The sequence below is a fragment of the Poromitra crassiceps genome (genome assembly GCF_964638095.1).
Source record: "Poromitra crassiceps genome assembly, chromosome: 22".
In the NCBI taxonomy this organism is placed as follows: domain Eukaryota; kingdom Metazoa; phylum Chordata; class Actinopteri; order Beryciformes; family Melamphaidae; genus Poromitra; species Poromitra crassiceps.
This window is the reverse complement of record NC_139647.1, coordinates 2350929-2378222: the sequence shown is the minus strand read 5'-3', so window position 1 is coordinate 2378222 and position 27294 is coordinate 2350929. Positions and strand designations below refer to the sequence as shown.

The 27294-nt window shown below is 43.7% G+C and overlaps 2 protein-coding genes across 2 annotated transcripts; one reads left to right on the top strand and one right to left on the bottom strand.

Annotated features, from left to right (window-relative positions):
• Window positions 1-1242: 1242 nt before the first annotated feature.
• st3gal7 (ST3 beta-galactoside alpha-2,3-sialyltransferase 7) lies at window positions 1243-4852 on the top strand (the record flags this gene model as incomplete). Its single annotated transcript, XM_083658234.1, has 7 exons — window positions 1243-1391; window positions 1818-1959; window positions 2054-2397; window positions 2525-2711; window positions 2810-2950; window positions 4004-4153; window positions 4766-4852. The coding sequence occupies 7 exons, from the start codon at window positions 1243-1245 to the stop codon at window positions 4850-4852; spliced, it is 1200 nt and encodes a 399-aa protein (XP_083514360.1).
• A 3642-nt stretch (window positions 4853-8494) lies between these two features.
• On the bottom strand, window positions 8495-25664 carry hps1 (HPS1 biogenesis of lysosomal organelles complex 3 subunit 1). The gene is made up of 18 exons (XM_083658145.1): window positions 25546-25664; window positions 23651-23841; window positions 23429-23563; window positions 20775-20917; window positions 20563-20671; window positions 18483-18643; window positions 18245-18347; window positions 17930-18014; window positions 17113-17168; window positions 16195-16362; window positions 15196-15366; window positions 14755-14831; window positions 14520-14660; window positions 12767-12831; window positions 12239-12384; window positions 11141-11254; window positions 10941-11023; window positions 8495-9989 (listed from the first exon to the last, which is right to left on the bottom strand). The coding sequence occupies exons 2-18, from the start codon at window positions 23765-23767 to the stop codon at window positions 9827-9829; spliced, it is 2037 nt and encodes a 678-aa protein (XP_083514271.1). The 5' UTR covers window positions 23768-23841; window positions 25546-25664; the 3' UTR covers window positions 8495-9826.
• Between the last annotated feature and the right edge of the window lie 1630 nt (window positions 25665-27294).

The window sequence follows — 27294 nt, the reverse complement described above, 5'->3', positions numbered from 1 at the left end:
CTGGATCTCTGTTCAATCTCTGTTTACTGTCATAGTAATTCTGTTACACATGAGATTTTTATCAATGCTAGACAATAATAAAGGTAAGCAGTAGGGGTGTCAAAATGAATCGTATAATCGATGCATCGCGATGCGGACGTGTGAATCGAATCGAATCGTTGACGGATGAATCGTTGAATCGTTTCTGTTTAAATTTCTGTTGACATTCAGATTTTAAAGCGCTTTCCAAGTAAAAAAGGGACTTGATATTTATCTGACTGCTTGTATTAATTGATGAAAAAGTAGCCATGTGCAGTAATAATACAGAAAATTCAGGATGTGATACTTGGAGCTGCAATACTTTGAGCTGTATCGAGATGCATCGTGATGCATCGTGGAATCCAATCGAATCAAAGACAGATGAATCGTAATCGAATCGAATCGAATCGTGAGGCCAGTGAAGATTCACAGCCCTAGTAAGCAGTCAGTATGGCAACAAGAAGGGACTCACCATATTACATCTGCAAAATATAAGGCAAGATTTAAGAAACACTGAATCCCGATATCCTTTCCCCAACATCTTAATACATTCAAGTTCAATGTATGAGGCTCAGACATTGAACTGCTCATACTATCAGCTATGCAATGTTATACATGCATTTTAACGGTGGAGCATTATGATCAGGGGCAAAACAGAGCGAGGCGTGGGGCAAAATAGAGTGCTTCTGCAATGTTAAGGGTTTGTTTTGATTGGATGAACAGGCACACAGACACGCCTCTGTTGTTCATGTTAATGGTTAGCCATGTTCATCGGGGGAAGAGGCAGAGTTCAGCCGGTTAGGAAGCAGCAGCCATTTTAGCTGAGCAGAATAGTCATCTGGCTGCCTCCCTCTCCACCATGGTGAACAGACTGTTCACTATCGTGTGAAATCTCTTTCACACTGGCTGTGAGTTCTTTTTGTTTTGTTCATATCAGTCAGCTTCATGCTCCACTTGAGTTGCGTTCGAGAGGCTTCAATCTGTCGTCAGAGTTTCAGAAGACAGTTGATTGTTGTCTTCTCATATCGGCCAGTGAGAGCGTTTACGAGGTTCTCCCTCTACTAACCATTTAGAAATAATTTGCTTTTGTGGTTTTAAAAAGACAGTCTTGGTTATATTTTAGAGAGAAGCAATATCAGTTATTGTCTTTGTAAAATGGTTTTAAGACTATAATCACCTCCATGAGTCTGTCTGTGTGTGTTTCAGGTGGAGGTGGAGGTGCTGATGGTGATGATGAATAACCTGAGTGTGGAGGAGCCGGGCGATGGCTCTCTGCTGCTGCCCGAGGCTACAGAGACGTCCACACCAACGCCTGGCATTCAAAGAGCAGGAGAGGCCGGCAAGCCAGAACCCAGGGAGTTCTTCCTCAGCAGGTATACGCCTCCGCAGGTGTCTGCTGCTTGTGTGTTTTATTTGTTAGGATCCCCCATCAGCTGTGCCGCAGCTACTCTTCCTGGGGGGTCCACACATTTATACATTAAACATTACAAACATACATTAAACATTAGAAACACAGATTCAACATTTCAGTCGGCACAAATGACATTATGATCAACATAATCTATATGCATAGCATCCCACAAATATGATGTTCCTAGGTGTTTCCATATTTGCTTTTTAAACATTGATTTCCGTGTTAATTTAGTATAACAGTGGTAAAGAATTCCATATTTTCATGGCTCGATCATATTGTGCTTCGGAGCATCCCAGTGTTTTAATTTACTTGATTTAATTTTTAATTGAGTTTTTGATTGGAAAACCTTCCTTGTGTCTGTCTGTTATGTAAGCTCCTAGAGCAGCTTCATCACTCCTCTCTCTTACAGGAGTAAGGATCTGGCTCTTAGTCTGCTGCTGTTGACCGGATGCTACTCGGCCATTTTGATCCCAGCCTATCTCCCCTTGGAGAAGCTGGCAGATGACTACCAGCAGCCCACAGACTTGGTATGGATGCATGCGTGTGTTTGCATATCGTTTTACATCGTACCGTAAGTCTCATCCAACCTCTCTCGTCCCGTCTCTCTCTCGCTCTCCTCAGGTCCTGCTGAACCGCTCGGCCTCCCTGCTGTCAGGCGCGTGTCGGCCTCGGTGGTGTGTGGAGCACCTCAGGGCCCTCTCCTGCTCCGCGGGGCTCCTGGACGTCCCTGTGTTTGTCCAGCACCAGAGACCCCCCGGCGTGCCCTGGGATCTGGCCCCTCCTCTGGGGCTCCGGGGCAGCGAGGAGCATCTGGCCCTGGCTCTCGCCTCTCTGCCCCGGACCGGCCTGCCTCCCTCACTGGGGAAGGAGGGCGGCTGCAGGCGGTGTGTGGTGGTCGGCAGTGGAGGGGTTCTCCACGGGAGTCATCTCGGGCCCCATATAGATCTGTATGACATCATCATCAGGTATGTGTGTGACAGTGTCAGGGACAGACACAACTTGACCACTGTATCCATTGAAATAAAGCCAGGTGATTGTGTTGACATCATGCCATTTATGACATCAAAGTCATATTTTCTTCTTTGTCACCAGGCTGAACAATGCTCCGGTGCCTGGCTTTGAGAGAGATGCTGGCTCCAGGACCACCATACGCCTGTTTTACCCAGAGGGAGCCCCCCACTCCCCCCACGAGTACAGAGAGACCTCCATAGTGGCTCTGGTGGTCTTCAAGAACCTGGACCTGGACTGGCTCACCTCTGTCATCACCAAACAACCTCTGGTGGGGCCCAAGTCACATGCAGGAACATTTGCAAACCAAAAACGGCACATTACCATGAGCGCCGTCACAGCGACTCCCATGTGTCTTCTGTTGAGCAGAGCTTCTGGTCCAAGATGTGGTTCTGGAGGGAGGTGGTGGATGATATTCCTCTGAGACCAGAAAACTTCAGAATCCTCCACCCGGAGATTATTCACAAGACGAGACAGGTCCTGCAGACGTATACTGTGAACCAGAGAAAGGTGAGTTGTGCTTTTTTCATGTGGACACATACAGTACTACATACTATATTCTGTCACCTGTTGGATTCAGTCTGTCTAGGGTGCAAGTACCTTTTCACTTCCAATTTTCAAAAAACAGTTAAAAACTGTTCACCCCCTGTAGCAACCTCTCTAGTCCCTATGCACTTTCGATTCACATGCACTTTTATTTCTCCTCTCTTTTATCTTGTCGCCTTCTTCTATCCTCTCTTCATCTGTTTTAATTCTTGCTGTTTATGCATTTGTTTGCTCCTTGTTTTTCTTGTTTTTGTGTTATTTATTGCTGTACTGTTTTTTATAACCTGGTTGTATGTCGCTTTGGAGAAAGGCGTCTGCCAAATATCAATATAGTAAAGTAAAGTAAAGTACCTGTCTAGGATGTATCTCACTTTTCTGTTAATTTTCTGTTAACCCAAATGTTCTATTTCTAGAGTGATGAATCATTACATTTTTATCCTCATGCTTTGAGTACCAAATACCAACACACAGTACTACTGATACATGAAGGGGCGCCTGCAGTAGATGCCCTGCCTACCAACACAAGGGTCGCAGGTTCAAGCCCCTGTGTTACCTCCGGCTTGGTCAGGCGTCCATACAGGGCCGTGTCTGTGAGTGGATAGCCGGATTAAGGGTATGTGTCATGGTCGCCGCACTAGAGCCTCCTCTGGTAGGTCGGGGTGCCTGTTCATGGGGGAGAGGAACTGGGGGGGGGGGGATAACGCGATCCTCCCACATGCTATGTCCTGCCGGTGAGGTTCCTCGCTGTCGGGTGAAATATAGAAGCGGCTGGCGACTTGGAGGAAGCATGTGCTAGTCTACAACTCTCCCCAGATCGACAGAGGGGATGGAGCAACGACGGGGACAGCAGGGGGGAATTGGAGTAGAGTGGAAGTACAGTTGGGAAGAAAACGGGGAATAAATCTGAAAAAACTTGATTGAAAAAAGTACTGAAAGATGAACGATTCATTGCCAAAATCCTCTGCCTGTTGTGGGGGAAAAAGACTTGAATGTCATCATTCAGTCTTTGTGTTCCAGAGCGTGCCGACGCTAGGTGCCAGTGCTGTGGTGATGGCTTTGCAACTGTGTGACCAGGTGAGCTTGGCTGGGTTTGGCTACGACATGCGCCACCCAGAGGCCAGGCTTCACTACTACGAGTCCATACGCATGGATGCCATGAAGGCCCAGGTAAGCTGAGGCACTGTTTTAGCTCAGTGGAACTCATTACAAATAGCATGGTGGTGCAAGCTTTAAAGGGCCAGTTCATCCCAAAATCAAAATAAATATTTTTCCTCTTATTTATCCATCGAGATCGTTTTGGTGTGAGTTGCTGAGTTTTGGACTGTACAGATGTCTGCGAAAGCGCAAAAAAAAACAGTAAAAACTAAAAACACACATTTGAAAAACTCAACAGCAATGTCTCTTTCCAGAAATCATGACCCGGTTACTCAAGATAGACCACAGAACGTGGGAGCAGTTTTCATCTAGGGACTCTTTTCTTTCGCCTGAACTACACCCGCTTGCAGCTGGCAGGTGATTTGATTTCAAAAGAAAATAGTTCCTATACATGAAACTGCTCAAAACAAGGTCTGTGGATTATCTGTTGTAATCTATACATCTCTATCTATATATAATATATAATCTATACAAACTCGGCAACGCGCACCAAAACGATCTAGAATGGAGCACTACAGGTAAGAGGGAAAATATGTATTTTTGATTTTTGTGGTAAACTGTCCATTTAAGATGGGGCAACAACCTCATGTATTGGTTCTATTGACTTCCTGTACTGATGACCAGGTGGTGCATGACGTCAGTGCTGAGAAGCTCTTCTTGAGGGACCTGGTGGCTGCAGGAGCTGTGACCGACCTCACAGGAGCGCTATAGAAGATAGTATAATGAACTCTACATGCACTCCTCCTCCCCTCTCACTGTGAGCCTGTACAAAAAATGTACATTTCAAATTGAGCTGTTTTTTTATTTTGTTTTTGTAGTTTAGTCTTAGTCTTGTGGTGCTTTAGGGCTCTCTCTCTCATTTATGTGTTATGCAGAGCGCAGCAATTCAACATAACATTTGAGTCTGGGGAGGGGAGAGACTACGTTTAGGATGGAATTTTCCTTTTGAAAAGGGACACTCACCAGCTAACTAGAAGCTACACTCACTTGAATATTATCTGGATTCATAGGCCTATGTATAGTCTGCTGCCCAAGTCTGTCTTGCTCTGTCACTTTGCACAGTAGCCTATATGTAGGTCCATGATGTCACCTCCAGACAGATCCCTGTACTTGACTGGAATTGGTGCCACGGTCGGCAGCTCCTTGTCTTTGCTGGGATGCATGATCATACTAGACTAGTCCTCTGTAAGCCATCGATCATTTGGTGTGCCTTGGATGTAGTTTGTATACAGTGTTGGGGGTAACTCATTACAAAAGTAACATACCGGTATTACATGTAATATATTACTTTTAGCAATAACTCAGCAATATAACTTATTACCAATAGGATTCCAGTAATATTATACCAGTTACTTTGTCAAGTAACACAAGTTACACATTGAGTTATTTAAAAAAAATCAAAGCACATATTATTTTAAATAAAGATACAATAATTTCTGAATCAAATTGTGTTTTTATGCAAATAAAAACACTATAGATGACAATAACAAAGGAAAACTTTACAATATTACCATCTGTGTAATAAGTAACAAGTTACTCTACACAGATGGTAATATTGTAAAGTATTGTATTACTTCCAAATTAAAGTAACTAGTAATATGTAGTATATTACATTTTGAAAGTAACTTATAAAGATGAAAATTAATCATTTATAAATGTTTTATAAGCATGTAAAAAACAGACAAAAATGCATAGATTGTATCCCTTTTATTGAGTTGGATATGTGCACCTATAAATGCTGTTTTGATATTGTAATAAAACCCAAATGTAAACTTGTACTTGAGTAGCCTACTTGTATTTGAGTACTTTCCACCTCTGCTTAAACACACGTTCTGACTCTGTATGTTCCTTTGCTTGGTTAGAGTGACCTCTGGTGGTAGAACATGAGGCCTGACATTCTGTTCATGACTGTTATCTAGCCTGGGTAAACCCAGCCTCCACGTGACCTCTATTTGTGCTATCAGTCACCCTAGCTAGGGCCTAGCACATAGATAGAGGTCATGTGGAGGCTGGGTTTACGCAGGCTAACTGTTATCTACCAGCCATGCAAGTACACATCACACCAAAACACAACACATTCTGATTCTGAATTTTCCCTCTCACATGAAAATGGATTGTTTTGCATTTTTCTTACACTTCGACCAAAGCAAATCAATACTGTATCATCAATTTGACTCTATTAGCCTACTTTCAAAATCACATTCCTAAATCAAAGTTTTCCTTTCATAAACCTTTTGTAAGAAATCAATCAAAACAATACATTACAACGCCCCTATTAAAAAAAATATGAAAGCTATGAATCAATCATAAAGATAATATAGGCTGTCTGTAGATATAAGCTAACCTAACTTTTTTGTGAAGTGTTGTGTGAAGCTTTATGTTTTAAGATTTCTGTCTGTGAGCTCCCCTGGCAGTGTGTGTGTGTGTGTGTGTGTGTGTGTGTGTGTGTGTGTGTGTGTGTCTCTCTCTCTCTCTCTCTCTGTGTGTGTGTGTGTGTGTGTGTGTGTGTGTGTGTGTGTGCGTGTGTCTCTCTCTCTCTCTCTGTGTGTGTGTGTGTGTGTGTGTCTCTCTCTCTCTCTGTGTGTGTGTGTGTGTGTGTGTGTGTGTGTGTGTGTGTGTGTGTGTGTGTGTGTGTGTGCGTGTGCGCGCGTGCGTGCACTGTACTGTACAGCACAACCATAACTGAATTGGGTAACTTAATTACAAATACTTGGTCTCTGGCTCTACAGATCCAGAGTATGGCTCTACCAACTAACCGATGGTAGAGAACCAGACTTAAAATTTAACAATTTTGGGGCTGAGGGTTCAAATCTCACCTGGAGATTGGACCTGGATGGTGCAGTGCAGCCTGGTCCGTCCTGTCTTCAGTAATGATAGACTTTGATCTGGTTGTTGTCATCCAGGCCCAGCTGGACCAGTCCGTTCATGGCCGGAGTCCGATAGCGAGTGAACAGAGGATCTAGAGAGAGAGTGTCTGGATACGAGAGAGGTGGAAAAGGAGAGGCAGTTGGAGCCAGACTGGAAGCTGAGGAGATGGTTGGGTGCCATCCCGGAGAGGGCTCATGCATGCAGAGGGGTGCACGGCAGTCTGTACGAGCCTGGGAAAGAAAGCAGAGCCGAGAGAGGAGTTGCCCCTGAAAGCCCAATGCACCAAAACATACACTACATACACACATAACAAAGAGACATGTGGACTGTAAACTATAGGCGGATGCCAAAAGAAGAATACATGCGTATACATTCGTGATCCTTAAGACTGGTTGGTAAGTATTAAGAAGGCTACTTGCGCGGCATTCAGTTGTGAAGATGGAACGAGTCGAGGTGTTTTGAGATCCAAGAAGAAAATGGGAGAGCAATAAATATTTAAGATGCTGAGAATGATAGTGTTTGTTGACAGTTGTTTGGATTGTGTGTTAACATATTTCTTCCTCAGCAGCGTGGATAATGGGGTTTTAGAGATGAGATAAGTTACAAGGGGGGTGTCTGAAGTAGGATCATATTGGAATGGGAAAAAAGGAACTTTGTGGAAATAAATGGCATAAGCTAGTTTAGTAAAAATGAGAAAAATGTATTATTCTTGATTGTTGATATGTTTTATCTGGATTCTTGATTATATTAATGTTTGTGTGTTTGTTCTGGATAGACTGAGTTAAGGGAAGCTTATAGTTTTGATTCATGTATGTATCTGTCTTTTGATTTTCATAATGATGAAGAAATGTTAGAGAAGGAAAAAAAAAACAGATTTTTTTTTTAATGTTTTGGTCCGAGTTAAATGTTATGTGATCTCCCTGTTTCTAAATATATCTGAACCGTTTGGTTTGAACAAGTAAAACTTTTTATAAGCATTTTACAAAATGTCTATGGGAAAATAAATGGCGGATGAAAATCTCTGGTACAGTGCTGAAGCAGGAAGTGACGTTCACTTTGCCTCTCACACAGTGAGAGAGCAGACAAGAGGCTAACGGAAGCCTTTCTCCTCTGAACTCAATGAGCAGCTCATTACGTCAGCAGCTGTCCACTCAAGTAGGCCTACAGTAAATGTCATATGGGTGCATGATTATATCATCACACATAATGTGCACAGCACAGGAACATCTCAAGTGATGGTGATAGACCCTTTTCACGGGGGCCATTTTGTGTCGAAAAGGCAGAATAAACACAGCTGCGAGCAAAACACTAATGAGGGTTTCCCATTCCAATCATGGAAGTTTGAAACCCTCATTAGTGTTTTGCTTGCACCTGTGTTGACCCTGCCTTTTCGACACAAAATGGCCCCCGTGAGAAGGGTCTATTAGGCCAATCATTGAACTGTTTTAATTTCCGTTTACAATGAATCAATAAACAACAGAATGTGATACTTTTTTATACTTTTAGTAAAAAAAACACACACAGACATATTTGAAATGCAAATCAATAGTGAGAGAGACAACTAGCATTGCATGTTTCACGCATTTCTGGAGTCGTACTAGTCGTGGCACCAGGAGTACCAGTAGCGAATAAATGTGCCGGTAGTATTAGCTTTGAAATCCATTGCGAATAAATAGGAAAGCAAACAATTCAAAAATATATTACAATTTAGAAAACATTGAAGTGTGATGCTGTCAGGAAAAGGTGTTAAAGAAAAGGCTTTGAAAAGTGCTCATCAAGAAGTGCTTAAAATCATTTGTTTTCGGTCAAGTTATCTTACCACAGATTTACAACCTAATAGTATGGAAGTACAACATTAGGCATTTTCACACAAGGGACAATATAAAATCCATATACAGTAGATTTGTTCTTACAATGCAACAGATATGTGCCACGCCCATGGACTGTATAGAGACACTGCATGAAATAGGCCACGCCCATCACAAGGAAAAGCTCCGTTCATTTCCTTGAATTAAACATAGCTAAAAGCTGTTGTGTGGTGGGCTGCGCAGACAACAAATGTAAAAAATCGCCAGTTAAAGTTTTTTTCTACTCCTGAGCAAAACAAGGAAGCCATTGAGAATTGGCGAGAAGAAAAATGTGGATCTAGCTGTCAAGGAAGTAAGTTGGAGTGTTCATCTTCCATATATACAATCTTTTTGTGCAACACGCAACCATGCACGCGACATAGGAGAACGCCAGGATTGGAGGGAGGGTTTCTGTTTTCCCCCGTCTTGGGCGTGGTTTCTGAATGATGACCCGTTACGCAGTGTCTCTATAGCCACGGCTCATTGTGTGGATGTGTCTAGAGCAGCTATTCCCAACATGTGGGCTGTGGCCCTATGGTGGTCCGCGAAGGTATTGCAAGTGGACCGCCAAATAATTTTGAAAGATTATTTTTTTACATTAAACTAATTTAAAACCCTTGTAGATGGACAGCTCCTTGAAAACCGTAACACTGAAAATGCTGCAACATGTTTCAGATGCTGTGTTAGTGACTGTGGACAAATCAAAAAAAGTGCGCATTATTTGGCCTCCGTATTTTTGACGGGGTCGCCGGTCGGACGGTTGCGAAACATTTGGAGATTTTGAAGTGGGCCCTGAGTTGGAAAAGGTTGGGAGGCGCTGGTCTAGAGCAGTGGGTTTCGGGAGGGCTCCCACAGCTTGCTGGCCAGCTGTCTGCAGTGTTGCAGGATGTACTGGTCTAGAGCAGTGGGTTTCTGGAGGGCTCCCACAGCTTGCTGGCCAGCTGTCTGCAGTGTTGCAGGATGTACTGGTCTAGAGCAGTGGGTTTCTGGAGGGCTCCCACAGCTTGCTGGCCAGCTGTCTGCAGTGTTGCAGGATGTACTCGGTGGGGATGACCCCCAGGTGAACGGTCAGCAGCTCGTAGCACTTCACCACCTCGCCCTGGTGATTCTTGCTGTAGTAGCGCAGCAGCTTCCTACAGGACACATCACTTTGTATCATCTGCAATGCTCTCTTTTTATTTGAATTAAAATTAATTAGCCATTAGCGATTAATTAGCGTCAGGGTATCCAATTCCGGACAGCTGTGACCAAAGAAATCCCAATCATCATGTAGCAATAGATTTCACCCTGTAATGTTTTTGCTGAAGTTTCTCATAAATTAACAATCCTACATCTGTCTTTTTTACAAAGTTGAATATTGTTTTTACCTTGCCATGTAAGCGAGTTTCTTACAGTCCCTGCAAATGGATGATAGTGCACCCATTTTTCAGATTAAAAATACACATCCAATACCGGGCTGCGAACGCTTACTTTTGGTCCGTGTCGTTTTATTCATATACTCAATATTAACGCTTTATTAACCCTTCCTGTACCATTACAATGTCATAGATACTTGTAAAAAGTAGCTAATATTTTTCCATTTATCAGAGTGACTGTCGCCCAAAGTGGGATTGAAGGCTTCCAGCTTCTTGTTCGTAACTTAACGTGTTATGCTTAAATGTGTATGATTTCCACCCCTTTAAAGTATGAATATTTTACATTATTTGCATATTTATGTTTATTATTTACTTTCCTTCTAAGTTGTATACCCTCTGAATGCTGTCATGGGTGGGGGGATGGGGGGTTGTTTATACAGTAAGTCCAAATCTGTTCATACAGTGATTTGTCACAGTTGTACTAATGACAAAATTCTGAAATAAATCTTGTAAAAAAAAAAAAAAGAAGTATAGTTATTCATGAAGTTTGATAATTTAGCTAGTGAAATATGTATGAATTTATGTCACTTAACTTTTGGTTGGGAAGTCCGTAAAAATGCCGGTAAACACCGGAAATTAGCGAGTAACCGAGAATGTCTGCTGTTGGATAACTGTCCGCAATTGCATACAATTCTGTTACATCTATTTTTGCAAGGCGCAGTCGTTTACCTGTAGTAGTCCCAGGCAAGCATGCCGATGGGGGCGGAGTCATCAGGTAGCATGGGCAGTTCGACCGCCTCCAGCTTATAGCCCTGATTGATCAGATCACAGTCATCTGATGCGGTGCTCTTGATGTGAACACAATTCCAGGGTAGCTAAACTGACACCTTTATCACTGAATACCAAAACATGACATGTGAGTAACTTACGGTTTCATTTTCAAACCAGAGGAAGTAGCAGAAGTAGAAGTCTCCATCTCGCAGCGTGACCGTGGAGTAACCCTTCTGGAGATAACGGCGTGTTGTACTGACCAGACCCCAGACCTGTGGCACAGCACAGCACAAGGAAAGACAGACATGGACAAAACTGTGAATGAACGCAAAATAAAAACCAACAATATAAATACCTGCTCACTGCAAAGAGCAACCTATGCTGCAAACAAATGTCCTTCTAAACCACACATTTTTACTCTGAGACTAGACGGTGGGGTAAAACCCCCCATATATCTGAATGGGCTGACTCACCTGAGGACGGTGCTGCGACTCTACACTACAGGATTGGGGATTCAAAAGCAGGTACACGTCTGTTCGGATGTTACGTTCACTGCGGGGGGTTGAATCCCTGATCCTGTCTGCCTGGGCTGGGCTAGCAGCTAAATGCTAAATCTGCTGCATTGGAAGAACGGGAGGATTTACCCCACGCTGAGCCATTGAACACACGTCTATGACGAGACACTGAGTGAATCTATTGGAGAGTAGCCTGGTAAACCCGTCCTGATCATGTGACGAGACACTGACTGAATCTATTGGAGAGTAGCCTGGTAAATCCGTCCTGATCATGTGACCTCACATTCTGTTTGCTTCTGTGGATCAGTATGGCCTCCAGCCCCGCCCCCAGCCATTTCCAGATATTACAACGTGCACGAGCCAATCAGGGACCTGCCTCATAGTAAGTGGGATGTCGCTGGCAAAACAGTAACGGCGTCTCCCGAAGGAACGAGTGCGTTTCTCCTTCTTCCGAGTGGATTGGATTTGAGGACGGTGATTGGCTGAAAGAGCTGTCTGTCAAGGCACGTACTGGCTGTGGACGGGCTGGAAGTCCAGCCTGGTGAGGTCACATGATCAGTATGGTTCTAGCAGGCTGCCAATGTTGTGAAATAAGGTCACTTATTTCCAAAGCAGTTTCACTTGTTTCGACATGTTGTGGTTTATGACACATCACACTGCTAGTTAGTTACAGTGCTTTTATCCATCAACCAGCCATTCAACTGAATACTGAATGCTTCTAAGACGAGCACAAGGCCTCACCTTGCTTTTGATGAAGTGCGTGAGCGGCCCCTTCCCCAGCTCAGAGGTGGTGCGTTCTGTGATGTTGAGCGATGGTGCGATCATCTGGCCCGTGGAGCGGTCCACGCAGACAAAATGGACGAGACCTGGGAAGTCCTCCAGGTACGTGAGAGTAGGTCAAGGTCGATACAATCAGGATGACAATGTTTAAAAGCTTTCAATTTCATCAGTTATATACCGGTGGTTCTCAAAGTGGGGTCCGGGGACCCCCAGGGATCCTTGAGGCGGTTCCAGCGGATCCCCAGCAAAAAGAGGAATAATTTATTTTCACTAGAATTTCATCCACAACTAACACCATGACAGAATGTATGGTTATTTTGGTCATGGGTTTCATACACTTTATGTAATAAAAACAATAGTAGTACTAATCTAAAAGCTAAAATCTTATCAGATGGGGGACCCTGGGACAAAATCTTGTTTATCCACGGCCCCCTGCTATCTCAAGAGGTTGGGCCTCAACACGTCATCCCAGGGAACAGACAGGATATGACACCATGGTGATGTTCCTCTTGCTCTTCACCAACAAGAAATCTTTCCAGTCCATTAGCTTCTCCCTGAGAGAGAGAGAGAGATATTGACAGAGAGAGAGAGAGAGAGAGAGAGAGAGATATTGACAGAGAGAGAGAGAGAGAGAGAGAGAGAGAGATATTGACAGAGGGAGAAAGAGGACAGATGGACAATCAGGAACAATAAAGGATGTCATACAGTCATACATTGACTGTATAACATGTCATCATGACCGCTCCCAAAAAGTGTAGCCAAAACATCTTGATCACCCCCTGGTGGCTGGCTGCAGTATTCACCTTATTCTTTGCCCACACATGGACGCTTCCGCATTACGTCATTTTGTAATAGTATTTCCGTTTTGACTTGCCAAAAACTCCGCAGGCAAGATGGCTGCGCACAGTCCGCATTTAAACTGGCAGAATTACTCCGCCATAAACTAACATATCTTGGCCAATACGTATGTAACATGCAAAATAAAACAACCCGTAATATCTTAATTTTATGTAGAATGCAGAGGATATGTAACTGTTTAGTTAAACTTGCATTCCAGGAATATTGTGCTCTTAAGACGACGTTAGTGGAGTGGACGTTAGGTTGCGCACCTATGTTAGGTTGCGTAACCTATGTGCGATTCGAAATAACGCATCCGAGATAGAAACGTTATGAATATAGCCACGTTATAAACAACAAACTAACGCTGGTGATCCGTATGGAATCAGTGTTACTCGAAATGGTTAACGGTTATATCAATTTGGTCATTCAGTGGCATTTTACTGCCATATAACATAACTAACTAGTGGCTAATATTATTAGCCACTAGTGGCCTTCGCAACTAGCACTGAACCGGAAGAACAAATACGTTTGCGTTGAACGCGGAAGAGAGAAAAAGTGGGCGTGGTGAATAAGGTGAATAGGTCATACATCCCACCTCCATGGTACTAGTGGATGGGACATGAACCAAACTAAAAATCAGAAGTACATCATCAATCATCAATCTACCCGCCTAATATTTAATATTTAATTTAATATTTTATATATTTTATATATTTTTATAAAAATATTTATATAAAAAATTATGTATAAAAAACTCAATCATGTTATTTGACGATATAAAAAGGGTTGATTGACAGCTGTGACAGTCACTCTCAAACCTCCAATCAGACGGCTACTCTACTTCACAGACTCTGTTTGCAAATTACACAAACAAGATGGCAGCTGACGGAAACAAGATATTTTGGCTTCACTCTTGCATAGAGGCAAAGTGAACGTCACTTTCTGCTTCAGCACTGTACCAGAGATTTTCCTCTGCCATTTATTTTCCCATAGACTTTTTTGTCAAATGCTTATAAAAATAGTTTTACTTGTTCAAACCAAACGGTACAGATATATTTAGAAACAGGAGAGATCGCATAACATTTCACTCGGACCAAAACGTTAAAAAAAAATGCGGGTTTAAAGATAATATTTTGACAATGTTGTTGTTTTTTGTTTTGGACCGAGTGAAATGTTCTATTGTCTCTCCCGATTCTAAATATAGCTGAACCGTCTGGTTTGACCAAGTAAAACTCTTTTGATCAGCATTTTACGAAATGTCTATGGGAAAATAAATGGCGGATGAAAATCTCTGGTACAGCGCTGAAGCAGGAAGTGACGTTCCACTTTGCCTCTCTATAGTTAAAAACAATATGCAAAGCAATACGAGGTGCAGTAAGAAGTGAAGCGGCCCGATACGCACTGCACCATAGTCTGAGCTCGTTCCTGCAGGCTGGGGGAGAGGCGCTGGGGAACGTCTGGCGGTCCAAAGTTCTCACTGAGGAAACACTGTCGGTACACGCCGCACAGCTGGCTCTTCATACTCTTACACCACGGGATCAGCCTGCAACAAACAGAACCATTCAGAATTCAAAGGCCTCGCCCCAGCAGATCTGCCGTGAGCCATCCCGGCCAGTAGAGGGCAACGGTGGACTTACTCTTTGTTGAAGCCTGGCCCTGCTTTGGTGAAGGCACGGTTCTTGAACTCTGTCCACACGTTCTGCAGCTGAGCGGACTAGAGGGAAAAGAAGAGGAGCAAACACATATTTTCTTTGAAGGCTTAGTAATACCGCTAATACTTTGCCTTGGCCCTGCACTTTAATTGGACTTTATTCTTTTTTCTTTCTTTTTCAAGATTATTTTTTGGGCATTTTTGCCTTTATTAGACAGGACAGTAGGCAGACAGGAAAGGTGGGGAGAGAGAGGGGATGATATGCGGCAAAGGACCTCGGGTCGGATTCGAACCCGCGTCGACTGCGCGAAGGACCGAGCCTCCGTGGTACGTGTGCTACCAGGTGAGCCACAATTGGACATTATTCTTGAGTGTGCTCGAGTCGCTCGCTACTGTTGTTTTTTGGACAATATAAAAATACACACACCTGTATGTCACTGGGCCCCAGGACTTTGATGAACTTGTCCAGTCTGCTGCGGAGGTCGTGTAGAGGTCGCGTGGCAGCAGAACCCTCCTGGCCTTCACTTAAACGCTTCTCCAGCTTGGCAAAGGCCTCCAGGAACACGTACACTGACATGGCCACTCCACTGCTGGGAATCTGACAGACAGAGACAGAGAGACGACAGAGAGATGCTTAGAGGCCATGAATATTGCATGAAAGGGTCCTAGTTAAACAAGTCCAGATCACTGTGTTTCTCTTCAGTGATGAGATCTAATAAAGGCATGCTTACAGATGATATAAGTGTGCCCCCTACTGGCTGTAAAACAATACATTGAGATTGAGAAAGTCAGGGTGAGAGGAAAATGACTGCGTGAGTGTGTAGCCCGGGCTACCCGCTTGAAGGTGTGTCTTTAACTGATGTCGAAAAGCAACGGGCTGGGCTGTAAAAATGGTGGATAAACATTTCATTTCCTCTAAGTCCTTCACAATAAAAAGCCTTCCGTTAGTTTGTCAATGGAAAGCTTTTAATATGAAGCAGCAGCAGCAGCAGGAAATGTTTTCATTAACAACACAGCTCCGATACGGCTGAAAGCGCTCAGGAAACGGTCAAATAAAGCAATAGATATCTGAAAACAAACAGAAAGACAAGAGAGAAACTAAAGCTCAAACCACAGAGATCCAGTTAGAAGCTACAAAAGTACTGAGAGCTGAGAGAAGCAACATCTTTCTCTGGTCTCCAGCACAGACACATGAGTCGAGTCTCACAACTGCTCACAACGCACGCTTGCTTGCTTGAAGGGGAGAAGGCAGAAGGGGGGACGTCACGGGTTGGAGGCGCTTGGAGGCGGGTCCGGCGCACTTTGGCCCGACTCCGGATAAGGTCAGCGTTCAGCGAGTTTAAATTGGTAAAGGAAACGCAAATCGGCATGGCTCAGCACGGGCAAGAGTGCCAATGGAAAAAGGCATCTGAGGTGATCCACAAACCTTAGTGAGCAGCACCAGAGTGATCCCAGGCCACAGAGGCAGACAGTACATGGAGTGAGGCATCATCGGGTAAAGGCCCTCCTTGAGTGACACCTCTAAGAAGACTCTGCGTGGGGTTGAAGGGTCAGGGGGCGGGACCTCCAGAGTGTTCAAGCTGTCCTCTGCCATCTGAACACACAGCAGTCAAGTCTTAGTCCAGGGCCTGATTTCATACAAAGTATTGCAGATCATCCACAACAGCTTTAAAGGGACAGCTCACCCTAAAATCCAAAATACATATTATATTCCCTCTCACCTGTAGTGCTATTTATCCATCTATATTGTTTTGTGTTAGTTGTCTGAGTTTTGGAGATATCGGCCACAGAGTTTCTGCCTTCTCTCCAATAACAATGGAACTGGATGGCACTCGGCTTGTGGTGCTCAAAGTGCCAAAGAAATACGTTTGATAAACTCAACAGCAATGTCTCTTTCCAGAAATCATGACCCCGTTACTCAAGATAATCCACAGACCTTGTTATGAGTAGTTTCATGTAGGAACTACTTTCTTTTGACTGAACTACACCTGCTAGCTGCTAGATAGTTCCTACAAAAGAAAATAGTTCCTACATGAAACTGCTCACAACAAAGTCTGTGTATTATCTTGAGTAACCGGGTCATGATTTCTGGAAAGAGACATTGCTGTTGAGTTTTTCAGGTGTATTTTGTTGGTGCTTCGAGCGCTACAAGCTGAGTGCCATCCAGTTCCATTGTATTGGAGAGAAGGCAGACATCTCTACAGCCGATATCTCCAAAACTCAGGCAACTAACACAAAACGATATAGATGGATAAATAGCACTACAGGTGAGAGGAAAAATATGTATTTTGGATTTTAGGCTGAGCTGTCCCTTTAAAGGAAAGACGTTGAATCACACTCTTACCTGAACGTCTGGGTCCACAAACTCAAACACAGGAGTACCACCTCCACCTGGCCTGTCTGGTGACAAACACACAAAGGGAAGACAGGGCTATACTGGCACACACAAGCTGTAACTATACTTAAATGACTTCAACACTCTCGGAAGATCGTTTAATAATAATTTCTAGGGATATTTCGTATAATAAGTTTATTTGACCTTTATTTAACCAGGTTAGTGTCATTGAGATTGAAAATCTCTTTTTCAAGAGAGACCTGGCCAAGAAAGCAGCATAAAGTTACAGACACATTTTAACATAAACAATACAAACAAAAACATCTAAAACGTAAGAAAATACACATCCATTTACTCAACAACAGGGTTGTATACAAGTTCATTATGGATCAAAACATTTGCAGACCTGGATTTCAGCTTCCTCCATATTTTTTACCCTGGTTTTAAAAATACTCATAGCGACTAGCACCTGGAGGGTTAGTGAGCGTTGGAGTTCATTCCAGGCCAGAGGGGCAGACACCTGGAAAGCTTTCTTGCCAAACTCAGTCCTTGTCTTAGGTACAGTCAGCAGGATGCAGTTTTGAGACCTAAGCTGATAAGAACTATTTTCTTGTAAATTAATGCAGGAGCATAGATAAGATGGGAGTTGTCTCAAGATGGCCTTATAAATGAAAATGAACCAATGAGACATCTTGAGACAAGTGAGTGTAGCCATGACCGTGGACTACTAAAACACCTAAAAAGCTGTTACTGCTGTTTGCTTTGGTACAAATAGGAATAACCATAATCCACACACATGCGCACACACAGACTCTGCACAACCTACCCGAACCGCTGGAGTCTCTGTCTGTAGGGGAAGGCTCTGGGGTGTAGAAGATCTCAGGCCCGGAACCGGACGTGTTGTCCACATCCTCCACAAAACACACGCAAACACGCACAGAGACGATCAGAGAACGCATGAGGCAGTTCAGACGATCAGAGAGAACGCATGAGGCAGTTCAAACACGCACAGAGACGATCAGAGAGAACGCATGAGGCAGTTCAGACGATCAGAGAGAACGCATGAGGCAGTTCAGACGATCAGAGAGAACGCATGAGGCAGTTCAAAGCATTCTGAGAGCAAACCGTCAGCAACATCTACCTCGGGCCCGGGGTCATCCAGGTCCACGTTGCTGGGAAACATATTCTGTGCCATGATGATGAGGGCCAGAAGGTCTGAGGTGGCGAGCGTGCTAGCACTGCGACTGGAGGGAGTCGAGAGCGGGAAGAAGCAAGATAAAATCTTAAGTACTGCAAGCAAAGCGCAAAGCAGTCAACGTGATTTCTGGAACAAATTATGGAACTGTTTATGGAAACATTCTCCATTCTATTGACTGTACCTGGAGTAGAAGGCCAGCAGTTTGGTGTGCACCAGAATGAAGGCGTGCAGCACCTCCTCCCCAGCTCGCTCCACGCTGCTGTTGAGCTGCAGCACTAAGCGGCGCTCCAGGAACTCGATGCACTGCTCACACAGCGTGGGGTGGATCAGCCGCTCCACCGCCTGGGAGAGAGGGGGCAGCGTGGGGGGATGATTTCATGGCCAACTGAAGCGAGCACTGAATGAAGAAGTCATATTCACCGTGGCAGTTGTACCGTGTACATACATACACTGGATTTTACAACTGGAATAGCACAGCTGATTTATGGCAGGCTATGAAAGAAGGAACTCAAATCAAGTTTTCTAAAAAATCTCCCCATAAAATGAGTTGAGCCATCACAATATGGTCTGAAATGTTGGCCTTTTAAAGGGGAGGTTCACACAAATTAAACCAAATTAACACATTAAGTGCCATAGACGACCTAACTCGTCTTACATAATCCAGCGCTTGAGTGCCAAGGACGGACTAACTCGTCTTACATAAAGATTTTTTTTTTTTGACGGTGGTACATCAATCAACCCCTTTTACATCTTCGAGATAATTATAGGAGCAAGAGCATGTGTGTAATCTATTTTACCGACCACTAAGTGGCGACAGATACAGAGAGAAGCCACAGCACACCAAAAGCAGGCTTGGCGATTTTACAGTCAGGAGCCCCGAGACACACACACAGAACGGACAGAGATCCCCTCCCCCCCACACACACACACACACACACACACTCGAGTACCTTTGCGCATAAATAAGACCAGAATCGCAAAAGCTTCTTCAAAGCTCTCAGCCGACACCTCAAGAAACGAACGAGCCCGTTTTTACAGTAAGCCAGACTGCCCGAGAGCCGCCAGCAGCAGCAGCCCAGAGGAGCAGCAGCAGAGCGGAGTAGGCTGCCTCAAGATTGGAAGAAGGGGATCGCGAAGGAATTTCTCTCCCGTGTCTAACCCCCCCCCCCCCCTCGCCTCTCCTCTCCTCTCCTCTTCCCCGCTCCTGCGATTCCCTTCTCTTTTTTTAGGATCTGTGAGGCAACAGAAACTCGCCTGTGACAAAACACTGCAAAGCCACACCTACGGAGGGAGGAGTTTGGAGACACACACACACACACACACACACACACACACGCCCGCTGTTAGGAGGAAGGAGGAGAAGACACACGGAGGGAGGAGTTTGAATGAGAGGGGTGTTTCCTGTTGTTATGGAGGAAATTACTGTTCAAAACTATTGTTTAGAATGTCTGACGATCTTACTGATGCCAAAAATGAATGGTTAAAGTGACTGTTTCACAAAAAGCCATTTATCTCTGAATAAATTTCCAGACGCTGAAACCATGCTGTACTCAACGGCTAATATCTACATAACTACTAACTCTGCAAACTAACTCTTTTAGACAGAGAAAGCACACATTCTATTAGTTATTTTTAGATGATTGGTGTTCATGAATTCTTAACAGAAAAGAATCCTCGGCTGTTCTAAAATGAGCCAGAATCGTCAAAAACACCCCTGGCACAACTTACCTACAGGAATGAAAACATGGCTGGCATTCAATGTGTTAAACACCGGAAATTTCCCAAGATTCCCAAGAAATCAACCTATGTGCTAATGTAAATACAGAATATGAAAAAAGTATTCATAAAGGATAAGGATGGTATTTTATTTGGTAATACTGTAACTACAGCAGCCTGACTTTTCATGCTAACAGCGATTTTCAAAATTGAACCTATGCCTTTGTGAGCTGTATTTCAGGTTTTTCGCGTACAATTGGAGCCAAAGACTTCTGGGTTGACGGCAAAAAACGGTAGGGGGAAGTCTGAACGTAATGGGAGTAGAGCAAACGCATTGTTACTTTTGTTATTTTCATAGGATTTGTTGATGTAAGCAACGCATTACCAGCTTTATCTTTTAACATGTTGTTAGGCTTTCTCCAATAATTACAAAGAAAGAGAAAGATGAATTTGGTATTTATGCATATTTACTACTCTTTTCATGCACGACCATCAACCCTTAATAAAAAAAGTGAGGACTCCAGCTGTACACAATAGTACCACACCTCCACTAAGAAGCTCTGGTCGTTCTCTCGCAGGTGGCTGTAGGTCTCCAGCAGGCTCTGGAGATGTTTCCACAGCCTGGTCCTCTGCTCTGTGTCCTGAGGACGCAGTCTGGAGACAAAACACACACTTCATTAGGACTCGAATATTCCTCAGATTACCAGATTCAATGTAACCGATACACAGAGCCACACAACCAGGGAGCAGGACATACTCTTTCCTGAGGAGGTTACTGCTGAGGGTGACCATGCCAAACAGGACTTCGATCATCTTCTTCATCACATAGATCTTCCTCCTCAGATCATCCTCTCCCTCCTCCCCGTCTCCATTCACAGCGATGTACAGACACTCCTCAAACTGGGATGGACACAAAATGCAAATTAGAGGGGTGTCACAATATATCGTCCCACGAAATTTCGCGATAGTAAAACGTCACGATATGTATCGTTGAGATGAAATCTCATATCGCCAAAAAAAAAAAAAAAAAAAAAAAAAAAAAAAAATTCAAAAAATAGACTAAGAAACGTCTTTGTTTGTTGAAGTTCAATGTGTGGAAAGTAGTTCAGTTGAACAAGTCTCTGAAGAGACACATGAGAAGTTATACAGGAGAGAAACCATTCAATTGAGTTTCTGGCAAAAACTGAAGATGCATAAAAAATAGATTAAGAAAAGTCTTGTTGTTTGAGTTTGAAGAAAAACTGAAGATGGATAATGAGAATTTATACTGCTGAGAAACCTTTTAGTTCAAAGTAAATCTAAGTGACGGTGTAACTCATTCTATTTCAAGATAAGCCTTATCTCCAATCTCATGTTTTTTCTAGTTGTTATTGTAATAACAATTTCCCACAACAGCATGTTTTGTATTTGTGCATTTCAAATAAAATACTACTTTTCCAGTCATATATTGTCATTATTCAAGTTTAAAAAAATATTGTTAAAATCGTATCGTATCGTATCGTTATCGTGAACCCAGTATCGTGATACGTATCGTATCGTGAACTGAGTGTATCGTGACACCCCTAAGATTGTATCTAAATGGTAAATGGACTGTATTTATAGAGCGCATTTTATATAGTCTATCGACTACCCAAAGCGTTTTTACATGAATACCTCACATTCACCCACTCACACACCGACGGCGTCTGCATGCAGGGCGCTAACTGCTTGTCGGGAGCAGTTAGGGGTCCAGTGTCTTGCTCAAGGACACTTCGGCACACTGCCGGGAGGAGCCAGCATCGAACCGGGAACCTTCCGATTCCCAGGCGACAGCTCATACCTCCTGAGCTAATGCCGCCCCTATCTACCTACCCAAGTGTGTATAGAATGACAAAATAAATGGCTGGGGGCGCCTGCGTAATGTAGAGGTAAAAGCACTCGCCTACCGGAGACCCAGTAGGTCCCCGCTCACTATGAGCTCTGAATGACTACAAGTCCCCGCTCACTATGAGCTCTGAATGACTACAAGTCCCAGCTCACTATGAGCTCTGAATGACTACAAGTCCCCGCTCACTATGAGCTCTGAATGACTACAAGTCCCTGCTCACTATGAGCTCTGAATGACTACAAGTCCCAGCTCACTATGAGCTCTGAATGACTACAAGTCCCAGCTCACTATGAGCTCTGAATGACTACAAGTCCCCGCTCACTATGAGCTCTGAATGACTACAAGTCCCCGCTCACTATGAGCTCTGAATGACTACAAGTCCCTGCTCACTATGAGCTCTGAATGACTACAAGTCCCTGCTCACTATGAGCTCTGAATGACTATATAAGTGCGTGAGAAAGAGCCAAGAGGCCAAATGGAAGTGGGCTGTTCAAACTGAACGGACATGAAACATGTCAAGTGTTTGGACGACATCACTGTATCATGTGGAGCAGAGAGACAAAGCCGCCTTTCATTCATTAATAAGACTCACATGAGAGAGTGAAGCTTCCAGGGTTTTTCCTGGCTCACAACTACGCACGAGAGTAAGCATGCTTAGTGTACATTTGACTTGTGGGTTAGTGTATAGTCAGTCAGGGTGATCCTGAACACAAATTTATCCGTCTTTGGCAAGAATGATGGAGCAGTGTGTTTTCACAGCACCCCAAGTTTCAGACATAGTCAGTTCAACGTACAAAATGTGAGATTTTAACTTTTAAATTCTCTAAATTGTTAAGAGTAAAATAAAAATAAAAAACTTGATTTTGAGTTGGTGTGTAGTCAGAGTTGTCCTCATCTCAACTTATGGAGCAATGTCTTTTTTACAGCACCCCAGGTTTTAGAAAGGAAGCCATTTGTAGGTACAAATGTGGGATTTTAACTGAAATTCGCTAAAAGGATATAGTAAAAATGCTTGAATTTGAGTTAGTCTGCAGTCAGGGTTGTCCAGAACTCAAATATATCATCATTGTCAGGATTATTATTATTTGATTTATTTTTTGCATTGGGCCTGGGGGGGGGGGGGGGGGGTAAAACCTCTTTGGGGTGCAGAAATTCCTCTATGCAGGAAAAACCCTAACCTGGATGCTGCTAAACGCCAAATTGTCGTGTGATCATGATCTCATGATGATCTCATGCTCTCATGATGATCTCATGATCTCATGTGAATCCAACCGCCTTGCGAGTTAGAAAACCCCTGGCTTCACAGTAAAATGGGCATTTAGATTACAATGCTTTGCTTTATACAGCACGGGCATTTCAGAAGAGATAGGGTCAATGGAGTTGACTGGTAAACCTGGTGTGCGTGCGTGCGTGCGTCCGTGCGTGCGTGCGTGCGTCCGTGCGTGCGTGCGTGCGTGTGTGCGTTTTCTCTCAAAATCCTTTTTTCACTATCGACAACATGTCAGAACAAGCTCGTTTTCTCGGGGCGGGTCATCTGTACGTACCTGGTGCAGTACGTAGGTGTGGTCATTTTCCGTGGTGAAGCAGGCGTAGCTGTCCCCCAGCCGGTCCACCATGGTACTGCAGGAGATGATGATGGGAGCGAACTGAGTGTTGATGCTGTCCTCAAAGGCCGGAAGCTGACGACACAAACAGTAACGTTACTGTTGTAGGAAATTCAAGTTCCATTGGCATAAGCTGTTAAATGTTATTTTGCTCCACCTTACCCTCTGGCCCTCCTCTTGGGACGCTCCATACTGCTCCTGGAGCTTCTGCTGGAATTGCGGGTCGGTCCAGTAGAAGAGGACCTCGGCGCTCTCGCTGGCTATCAGCAGACACTTCATCTGGATGGCAGATGCACTCCTGTCCCGCTTCACTGTAGTGTCTTATTTACTGCAGCCATTCCAGATGTGCCACGCTATAAAGACAGGTTCAAAGCATTGAGCTAAAGAGTCAAACAACCTTTTAGCCACAGCGGACGCCAGAAGAAGAAATGGATTCTTCTGAAGCCCTGAATCTGGGGAGAGATTTGATGAAGACTGTGGGTCTGGAATGTTACAAGTCACAGGTGAGGAGGGGGATGTTGGTAAAAACCTTGAATGTCAAGGGAGAGAGGAAACACAGATTGACTAAAATGATGAAACGACCTCTCACTACGCAAATAATCCCCAATAAAATACAAATTGTTTTTTTTCTGAAATTCCTGCACTCGTATGTGATACCGTCTGGTGAAAGGACTAACAAGTAGGCAACCATGAAATCACACACACACACACACACACACACACACACACACACACACACACACACACACACACACACACACACACACACACACACACACACACACACACACACAGTGTGTGTGTGTTTATGTAAAGATTAAAATTTAACCATCTCTTAAAGTGCATGAATTTACCGTTACTGAAAAGAGGACATTATTTTTGATTTGGGCCTACTTAAAATGATGCCTTTGTGAACACAGTAGCAGAGGGAGCCTAAAAAGTACAACTTTTCCCACAGTTCCTCGCCTTTTTACCTAAAATAAACTCTTTGGCGGCTGATGTTATCTGTGACCTCTGGTAAGGTCAGGTCAGGTCACACTGGGAGAGTCCAGGACACTGTCAGTCACAGCAGATATGAGGGAGCAGCGCTCTCACATTTAAAAGTTGTTGTTTTGTAGCTTCTACAACTGATGCCTGTTTTCATTGTCACTGTCCTCAAGATGTGATTTTTTAAGTAACATTAACATTATTCACAATACATGTTTTGCATGATTTGAAAAACTTTACATTTAAAACCCCCAAATATAATTTGGAAAGCAAAACATAAATATTGAACCCTTTTGACCAGTTTACTGTAAAAAGGCAGAACATAGTGTGTGACAGTGACACACATCATAAACAGAATTATAGTAAATCTCTGGGTGGCTTTCAAATTCATGTGCACACAAGCATGTCGCTCTCTCTCTCTCACACACACACACACACACACACACACACGCACACACACACGCACGCACGCACACACACATACACACACACACACACACACACACACAAACACACACACACACACAGTTGACAGAGTTATGTATTTATTTTTTTAATCCCTAACCACTAACGCAGTTGGCCACGCCTATACTGACTGACCTGTTTGTGTAGAATTGGGTTTGGCATTTCTTAAAATGATGAGAACTTGATCTCTGCTGTATCTAAAGTGATGGTAGCTGTAAATGTACATAAACATCTATAGAGTTTCAACAACAGGCCTAGCTAACTAATATTATAGCACAGAAAGTTTGCTGTTTGTGACAACTTTCTGCATTCAGACACTTGTGATACCTTTAGATTTTTTTTTAATACACCATTCATTAGACAAGTACAGATCCTATTTATACAGTCCATAGCTCATTTGTAGCGAAACAAAAAAAATTAGATTTGTGATCTGATCTCTAGTGGAGCTGATTCCGATCCACCTTCAGAATCCGGGTTTTACCTAAACCCCTACAGTGTAAACAAGTTGCATTTCCTCGATGCGTCGCGCTGACTGTCCTCCACCTCCTACAGCAGCACAGAGAAGACATTTACTCAAAGAACTTAGGTTATAAGTTATAACTCACTCCATCAGTTCTCTGCATCGGCCATGTTCCGCGCGTCTCGCTCCAAATGGTTGCGCGCAGTTCAGACACATTTCACTGCGGCTCCTGGCTGTCAGCTCGCTTCCTCCATGGCTCAACACACACACACTCACACAACACTACAGTACCGAGTCATGTGACTTCAGCAGGCTTCACCCAGGAAGTTTGCTAACCACAGATCTGGAAACAGATGGACTTCCCGTGCCACAACGCAGAGCCATTTTGGAGAACGTCGGGCACTGCTCCTGGATCAGTGCTTATTATGGCTTTACCTTACAGCGGGGTTGCTTCCAGGAGCTGATCACTCAAGTCATGTGCCATGCCTAAACTGGCCACATGACTCAGTCTGGCTGCTAGAAGACAATAGTTTGGTATTTGTGGAATTCAACTACTCTAATCAGGTCTATAGACATGATGAATGCTGTCCAAACACAAGACAAAAGTGAACTCAATTTATATTATAAGTTATAATATACATTTATATTATAAGTTATAATATAAATTTAGTTTGTCATCATTTATAACCAACTTTAACAAATTACTATGCCTATTTCATACAGCAATAGCACAACAAAACTTAACATGCAGCTAGAGAGATTGAAAAAAATCTATAGCCCTACTCACAAGCGTGCGCGTGCACACACACACACACACACATCTACACACACCTACACACACACACACACCTACACACATAGGCTGTTACACACACACACACACACACACATACACACACTAAATCCCTATAGTAATATTATTGGGATGTTATAGTGATTTTCCATCAGGGGAACAAACACGCACGCGTGCACACACACACACACACACACACACACACACGCACACACAGACACACACACACACACACACACACACACTAGATTGTTCTCAGAGAATTGCCTTGATGGCTACAACAAATCTGTGTTGTATCATAATATTCGGTGCAGAATGTATGTTTGGCTTCTGACATCCATTTGTTTGGGCAGAGCGAAGAAAAGCCATAGTAACATAAATATTTATGTTTTATTAACCTTGCTTGGGTCAAAACGGTCCAAAATGCCAAGAGTTCCAAAGTTGTGGGCCAAGGGCTAATCTAGTCCATCAGTTTTGTGGGGACCCGGCGTTCATGGAAGTCTTATTTAAGCTGCCTCCTGTATATACAGAGTAAACATCAGAAAATCCTCCGTGTTTGCGAGCAGGGCAAAGGGGGCCTTGCATGTCTCAAAATGGATCACTGAGTATAAACAGGGCTCCACTAAGGACCCGCTGTCACGCAGGAGTGGCCAGGCACACGGCAGTCCTGCTCAGCCACAACTCAGGAAGTGACGCTCACCGGTTATTATCACAAGGTACCGCTTTATAAGAGCCAACGTTGGCCAAACAAAGCCGGTTTCCCGGATCGGCTTGATAAGATCCTGCTCAGCGCCAGAATGTCAGCAAGTTCACTGTTATTTGAAGCGAGTTCGATAAAACCCGTAGATATTGCTCAGGTATTCATAACTGAGTTTATCCAAACAACATTACTCTGATTCAAATATCCTGAGAAAGGCCTAACAGGCCCAATGTGTCAGCAATGCTGCTGAGGGTAGGAAACTAGCGGGGGCTCGGGGCAAATTGCCCCGTAAAAAAATCTAAAATCGTCCTTGGAATTGGGACGACGGGGGCTTTTAACTGCCCCGGTAAAATAATGCGTTAACTTTCTGTATTTTAACGTTACTCTGTATTTGCAAAGCG

Bases quoted from the DNA above. Each gene is read 5' to 3' on its own strand.
- hps1 (XM_083658145.1), bottom strand. From the start codon at position 23,767: ATGAAGTGTCTGCTGATAGCCAGCGAGAGCGCCGAGGTCCTCTTCTAC. The intron at 20,672-20,774 runs GTATGTCCTGCT...TTTTGTCTCCAG, and splicing joins AGTAACCTCCTCAGGAAAGA to ACTGCGTCCTCAGGACACAG. The intron at 16,363-17,112 runs GTAAGAGTGTGA...CTGTGTGTTCAG, and splicing joins TTGTGGACCCAGACGTTCAG to ATGGCAGAGGACAGCTTGAA.